General features: G+C 39.5%; 1 protein-coding gene across 1 annotated transcript in view; it reads right to left on the reverse strand.

The window, feature by feature from the left end:
* LOC103799381 (inorganic pyrophosphatase 2, mitochondrial-like) overlaps positions 1-7,053 on the reverse strand; it is a gene marked incomplete at its 5' end in the record, with an annotated part of 34,188 nt that extends 27,135 nt beyond the window's left edge. Inside the window, 2 exons of the mRNA XM_009071694.1 lie at positions 5,246-5,290; positions 6,989-7,053. Coding sequence (XP_009069942.1) covers positions 5,246-5,290; positions 6,989-7,053 — 110 coding nt within the window. The remainder of the gene's footprint in view (positions 1-5,245; positions 5,291-6,988) is intronic.
* Between the last annotated feature and the right edge of the window lie 1,153 nt (positions 7,054-8,206).

The raw sequence follows: 8,206 nt of genomic DNA on the forward strand, positions 1-8,206 counted from the left end.
TTATTTCCTAAGAACTACACACTAAGTACATTATGTGGGAACTCACGTAGGTTCTGTTTGCTTTATTGGGGTGTTATCTTTAACACTGCTTGGCAACTTCAGTCAAAATGGAATGCAGTAACATCATTTTTAACGTATCACGATACAGTTTTTTGCTGAGACAAGCAAAAATGCCTTTCACACTGAGAACAGAAAGGTTTTGGGGTTTTTTAAATAAGAAAATCACAGGAAGATAAAAAGATATAAAAAAAATACTTTGCCATACTCATACAGTTTTTTTAAGTAAGAAAATCACAGAAAGATAAAAAGATATAAAAAAATACTTTGCCATACTCATACAGCAAGTTTTGAGAAAAGCAAGGAAAATACAGACCGTTGTACCCAAGTAAACTGTAAGTCATCATTCTCTCCACTAAGACTGATGGTCAAGATAACTGCTAGCTCTGGCTGTACAGATTCCCACAGAAGGTAAGTAATTTTGCTCAGTGTTTGTCATTAGAAACCTGAATATCAGAAGAAAAAAAACAACAAACTAAGACCTTTCTGACACTATTTTTACAACCTGCCTTTCTGGACTGCCCTATACCCCTCCCATAAACTTTCCCAGTTGTTCAGCTTTCCCTAATGATCCCTTTCTTGTTCAACTCTTTCCTTTCCCAATCATTGCAAGTTCCTTAGCTCATGCACTTGAGGAAAGGGTTTTGAATAGGTATGATTTTGCCCAGGGGTTACCACCCTTAATACTCAACTTTGAAGGTTCAGCTAATTTGAAGCAGAAGTGGAGCAACCTCTGCAGCGCAAGCAGAATGATGAGAGATAAAGAGAGGAACAGAAACTCAGTATAATTTCTTAAAATGACAAACATCCCCACCTCTTAAGGCCTGATTGCCATTCACCATCACCTTGCATGACAAGGAGAAAAGACATGCTAAAGTTTGCAATTGCTTCAGTAGTTTTTATAGTAGAGTGCTTAAAAAAATCTGAAAGCACTAGGAGCAGCATTTGGAGGCTGCTCGCTCTTCCTCATGGAGAAGTTCTGAACTCAGAAGACAGAAGCAAAAGCATCTATCATTTCCTTCTCTTTTCTCCTGTTTGCTCATTTGCAATCTTGCAGGGATTCTCATCAACCATCAACTGATCATGGCAGCATGCACCTGAGGACTAACGAGAACAAGAGCTGTAGTCCAGAAGGAGTATGAACAAAGGAAGGTGTTTAAAAGGAAGAAAAAAAAAGACCAAAAAAAGGAATAAAAAAGGAAAAAAGGGAGAAGGGCAATATGGACAGTCATGAAATATACCCAGAAATAAACAGAGCGGGGCTTCCTTGTAAAATGAGTACCCATGTTATAAGCATTCCCTATGTAACGCTTGCTAGAAAGTATTTGCCAATGAAAACAACAAACCAGATGCCAGCAACATCTGGACACCAAATAGACTGTATCTAAATGAGAAGTCAGTGGAATTTTTCCAACATAAATTAACATGCCACATAGCAAAACAAGGAATGCAGTTTCCAGCATAAACGCAAAGTGTCTGCAGTCTCTTCATAGGGTACTTCCCTCACCTTATCCTGAAAAGGGAATCACAAACACAAACACTATGTAAGTTTTCACACACAGGTGTGTCACTGGTGTCAGGCTTATTCTTGATAAAACAGTTATGGGACACATTCATCTGCAAAACTACGCAGTGTACAACCATGACATGAATAAACATGAAACACTGATTTTTCTCAAGTTTAAGAAACTATTTATTTGAAGTTAAGTTTGATCAAATCACTGATGTAACTTTCTGAAAAAACCAACTCTACTCCAGTAGATTTTAACTGGACTGCTCAGGGAGGACTACTTCTATTCTCAGTATTTGTGCACCTAGAAGAACACAAAGCAAGTCTGCAGCTAACGGACACATCCATAGAAAAAACACTGGGCAAGTTCAAGCATTGGGGTGAAAGATTCACGGATAAACTAAAATTTGAAAAACAAATCCCTGGCCACATAATGGACACATTACAGCCAGGTCACATATATTGAAAAACGTCTAACATCACCAAGCACTGTTCCAGAGGCTGCAGTTAAGGCAGGATACAAAGTCAGTACAAAGTGTGCACCTGTTCTGCACAGATGATGACAGGTTTTCCTTTCTTATGAAACTGACTTTCTTGTAAGACAATTCTGATACCAGTTTTAAACACTGTTCCAAGCGTAAGGTCCTCTATCAGGTCATCTACTCAGACTGCATGACCACTCTGATGACCTCACCTGACTAGTCAATTTATCAGAAGTTTTTGACTCACAGAAGCAACTCAGCTGAAGTTCACACGGGCATTCCAGCACTGTGCAACCCACAGGATGCAAGAAAAGAAAAGCTGTCTTGTTTCTTTCTTTGTATTTTTCTTCAAAAGCTCTTTGGGTGTCTGCAAGTTAGAGGACTATAATCTCTATGCATTTGGACAGATTCCTTACCAGGACCAACATTTGAAATAGAACTTTGTGTTCAGGAACACCTGGGTCCTCTGAGTGACATGACACGTGAATACTTTACCAAAGACATATAATGACAAGTAGATTAGAAACCCTTTCACTACAGCAGGGAAGCAACATGTCATATTTGTCTTGAAAAGAAAACAATGACCTCTTCAAACCTTCTTCCTGCTAGACATGCAAGACCATGTTCAAAAATTAAGCACTGATAGTTTTGACTGCAACTAGAGTGGAAACATCTGCTCTTCCAGACAGAGATGTGAAACTTTTGAAACCTTTCACAGAGATTTACTTGGGCAGGAGTGGATTCCAAGTGCTTGCAATGTTTAAGACAAAGCAGAGATTCAGATTGCAAGCTGCTAATAATTTTGAGACTGGAGCTGAAATTGAGTACACTATAGTTTCTCCCTCAAAATAACTTCTCTCTAGTCTTCAAATAGCCAAGAATCTTCTGCAAAAGTAAAAGCTGTGAGTTGTCAGCAGCATCCACAAGCTAAATTTAACTGAGATTTGGGAAGGTATAAAATGTTATGAGAAAGAAATGTTGAGAAAATATTATTAAGAAATGGTTGCACTAGTGAGAACAGTTCATACAAAAACACCACAGTGTTTCTCTTAGAACTACAAACTGAGACTGCAAAACAGCTAACAGACAGACACTTGTATGATATGCATTCCCCTATCTCATGACTGTTAAAAGCTGAAACTCCAATATTTTGAGACCTTTTCTGGCATCAGGAACACCAAGGAAAATTTAAAGTAGATTAGACAGCACTTAGAAGACTCTTGCAGAATTATTTTCATTTTCCGTAGCTAAACTGCCATCTGATCAACACCAGCTCAGCATAATTTAACACACACTCCTAAAAGAACTTGCCCTTGTCAAGAGTAACAAATAACCACCACCCTAAAAGCACAAGTTTTAAATATGTCCATGTGTTTCCAGGGCAAGAAGAACTATCACATTTTAATTCTGGTCCAATTCAGTGCAGGGATCAACTGAACACCAGGTATCAGTAGGAGCCTTTGCATCCCTAGACAAGAGTAAGGAGCACAGTGCTTTAAAGGTCTTCTGAAATCTGACATTAAATTCCTCATTTTTACCTTTATTCCCTGATTAAAGCTATGCTTCCCCTACATACAAGCACACAGGGACACATTTCTCACCAGGCCAAGGTGAGGAGAGCTGCTGATGAGTCCAGTGTAAGAAGAAACTCCTTCCCTGAACACAAAGATCCCTGTTTTCTCATCTCCCCACCTGTTTAGGAAGCCTATAGCCTGCACATCTGTTTGCTCTCTCCATCAGAAGCCCATTAAGATGTACATTTGCCTTTGCTCATTTTCAGTAGTTCTATTAGACCACAGTCCAGAGCTCTCCAGAGCTCTCTCAGAGCAGGAGTTATGTGAAACAGCTCTGGAGGCTTCAGTGACTGAGGAAGCAAGAGCTTTTTCCCTCCCCCTCTCCAAAGGCAGATCCAGGTATCAACAACAGGGTCCTAGAAACATGGTTTTCAACAAGTTATCATGCTTTCCACTGCACAGACAAACGCAGTTTTGAACTGATTTAGATAAAACTGCATAAAACATCTTTGCATCTGGCAGGTCACAACATTAATAAACAGGTAAGAAACAGAATACTTGACTTTAGCAAGAGCAGTAAACAAGAACTGATGTGGCAAGACAAAGATTTTTGAGAAAGGCTACTGGCACATAACTCTTTCTCCTGAAAAATTCCTCTTATAGGTATGATTCTATGTGTACTAAACTATACTTAAATGGGCATCAAGCTACAGGAAATCAAAAAAGTCTTACCTAGGCATTAGCTTGAATGAATGACAGAGCAAAGAGAGAGGAATTACACAGTGCAGGACTGCATGGGGACTGCTGTGTAGTAGAACCACCAGTGTGCTACACATTAGATGCAGAACTATGAGAACCCAGAGAGTTAGGACAGTTCTTTCATATCAGATGGGTAGTTACAGTTTTGCAATATGACTGGCCAAACAGATAGGAGAAGATAAAGATGGAACACACACACAGGTATACATCATGGCCTTAGAGCATAGTTAAATCCAGGTTTTTTCTTTCACTTTCTTCTACTAAGTTTTAGACAAGCCTATGCTAAGGAAAGCATAGCAAAAAATGTTACATTTTGGAAAAAAACTTGCATAGACAAATCTTTCTTCACAGGAATAGCCTGAGCAGATCTTCTATGGTTTTTTTGGGGGTTTCTATTAGTCTTAACTTCGGTGCTGGATAATGTTGAACCATTAGCAGATGCCATTTTTCTCCCTTTGGGCTTCACATATGAGTACAGAAAACAACATATCCTCAGTTCTGAAAGCAGATCCTTAGTATAAGTTCTGCCCTAATATACTTAGGATTTCTGAAGTTTTGTATATATACCAAAGATTACCCACAGTCAAAGCATAATGAATATTCCATTAAGGGAGGTTTTATTGCAAGTGTTTCTGAATGCAATAGCAAAAAATACAACATATCTACACTGCAATAGTCATAACAAACCTCTGAAAGAGTGATATAAGTGTCTGCCCTTGAGAACATCTTGATGAATAAAAGAATGCTGACGGTTCTGGTCCGTTCAAAGAGAAGAATATTAAATCCCTTTAAGCCTTCTCCTCTAACAGACTTGCATTTGAAGACATGTCAACTATACTCAGTGAGAGTAAGTTGACTTTGCAGAATAGTCAAGTCATGCTAGAAAGGAAATAGTTGAAAAAAAGGAAAAAGCTTAGCAGTACCTCAGATCCAGTAGTCTTTGACCTCTTTGCAGGAATTTCTTTATCCTATAGAGAAAGAGCGAAGTAAAGAAGTGTATAAAAAACATTAAAGACAAATACTGTATTCACGTAAATACAGAAAACAGTAGCTTGCAATGCAATTGAAACGACCCTTTGTGAGCATAAAGGCCTAAATTAATTTTTAAAAGAGATTACTCAGTTTTGTTTCATTGTAAAATTTTAACCTTCAAGACATTAACAGAAGAAGATAAAAATGTACAAGGACATGTTTGCTTTCTCCCAGCTACTAAAAAATTTAACAGCAATTTAGGCCTGTCCTCAACTGATTAAAAACACAGTCATTCTTCAGTACAGTTGAAGACGACAAAAAATAAAACCCAAATAAAATAACCAGTATGGAAAATAAGGCTGGAGTTATCAATCATAAAAGTACACAACGCTTAGACCTTGGGATGGAAGGACTGTAACATACAACTTAAGTACCCCTCTAGCAAAGAAGGCAAAATTTACACAGAACTTCAACATCAACTCCCTTTCTTGCTCCCCCCTCAGATCCTATATTGGGCAGATGCTACTTCCCTGCTCACAATCAAAATGAAAGTCTCTCCACATTGATCAGACATTGCTGTGCTCTAATTTAATCTACTGAAAAATCACAGACTATAATCCACTCCTCCAAACTCCCTGCTGTCCTGCAGAGACAGCAAGGCCCTCAAGGAACGTGTGATGAAAATGCCCACTGTTTTTCCAGCAACAGCACCACTGGATAGGCCATCTCAGTAATGACAACCTGAATGACTTATGTCTTCCACTGACTAGCATTTGGGTCTGCTGATCAAAAAGGTTTCATTCTTATTTTTAATCTCTCAGTTTAAATAATTCGGTAATTCATCAGTTCAGAAGTCTCCATCTGAACTTGTTAAAATTACTGACCTATAGCCCCATTCATATCATCCACAGAGACTCAGCAACAAACCGAGAAAACAGCTAAAACCCTCCCAACCTGTCTGTATAACAAACATACTGTGATAAGCAAACCTAAGCCTGAACCAAAGACTGGCAGTTCTGCCACCAGTGACAGACAAAACAGACGTTTCATGATTGCTATAATGAAACCCCAGGGAAGGAGGCTAACAAGACGTGAAAGTGCTCAGCTGCACCTCACGCCTTGTGCTTCTCCAAAGGTGTGATTACCACTTCTCTCCTGGGCATTCTTGTTGGCTTCCAATTATAATGCTCCTTTTGGGAATTAAAGATATACACCATAAGTTATGCAAGTGTGTGCTGTACATCTCCTACAAAGAAATGTACCCTTTTAATTTCAAGTGTAGAAAACTGCCAATTTAAAAAGAGTAACAGTAGAAAATTAATTCCAGCACACATAAATACAATCCTTAAACACAGAGAATTATCACAAGACACAGTGAGGGCTCCTCCTGCCCTCAATCACTTGGAGACTTATAGAGATACCTAGGCTGGTCCACACAGCAACCATTACCTTTCATTGCAAGTTACTGAACTCAGCAGAGAAAATTTGGTGGAGCTACTGTGCCTCTTTCACATAAGAAATCAACCTGGGTTAAAGTGGTCCCATCTGGCACTACTACATTTCTCTGCTGATTACCAAAAAACCCCCCCCAAACACCCCAAACCTTTTAAAACCTGCATTTTTTCCTAAAAGTCACTGCCACCAAAACTGTTGGCATTTTGAAATTCATTGTGTTTCAAGGCATAAACACATACCTCTTTAGATCCAGCGAACAGCGGAATGTCATGAAATGGGGAAATGTATTTCCCATCTGCATTCTCTGAAAGACAAAACAAAAAAGTAGCATTACAAATCTAAAGATATGGCATAAGGTGTTGGTGTTGCTAAATGTTATGCAATACAGAAATGTATATATGCCGTGATTATGCGTCAGTTAAACTTTTTCTGAAGTTCAATTTCAAGTACTGAAAAAAAAACCCTAAAAGCAGGACAAGGAATTTGATTGTTTTGACAAGGAATCATTAGAATCGAATTTATTGCTTTAGTATTCAACGCTACACTTCTGACTACCTGGCAATACAAGCTATATAAAAATGAAAAGATCCTTGCATTCTCTTTTCTCCTCCTTGACCATACAGAAGCATTAACAGAGGGAAAAAACCAAACCCAAGGGAACCTCATTTTCATCAGTGACAAGTGAATTCATCTGAGTTTCTAGCAGTGCTTGTGATGTCACTGTATTTCTAATAAACTGAGTTTCATGACCACAAAGAGAAAATCCCCCAACATAGTAAGCCAAAGCCTGATGAAAGGAGCAAATGAAGAGAACCAGCAGAAATTGACATTAACTTAATGGGGTCCCAATCTGCACCTCAGCCTTTCTCCCACTCTAGGAATAAACAAACTTCACTGTAGTGGATGCTTAAGTTTTTCAAACTACTCCAGTGAATTTTTTCAACATCCTAAAAGCCCAAGTACCACATTATAACAGGAAGGAATCCCAAGGAATTTCTCCTCTGCCAGGACCCCTACTCACAGCAAAAGAAAAAGCAAACAATCCTCCTCAGCTTTGGACTGTACTTTGACCCCCTCAGCAAAGAGGAGTAAATGGAGTTGATCTGCAACTCCTGGAAACCTCTCAGACGCTCCTCCCAAATAAAACAGAGTTTAGTGGTAGGGTGCTTGTTTCCACTAGCTGAAGTGAGTTTCTCCAGAGGAGCTCCTGCACTGGCAGTCCCAGGCACAAGGCAGCTCTGGCAGGGCACAGCCAACCAGGTACACGATGCCTCCACTTCTCTCACACCCGTGCACGTCAGAATTAACTGCCTGTAGGTCAACGGACCACAAACGTACCAAACCACTCCTAGCAAACCGGCACACAGAGACAACACTGCTAGGAAAACGCGCGGCGCTGACACCGCACACCCTCAGCCCTCCCTGGGCCTAGAGAAGCCTCCCGGAGCGCTGCCCAC

The sequence above is a fragment of the Acanthisitta chloris genome, unplaced genomic scaffold (assembly GCF_000695815.1).
Source record: "Acanthisitta chloris isolate BGI_N310 unplaced genomic scaffold, ASM69581v1 scaffold6033, whole genome shotgun sequence".
NCBI classification, from domain to species: Eukaryota; Metazoa; Chordata; class Aves; order Passeriformes; family Acanthisittidae; genus Acanthisitta; species Acanthisitta chloris.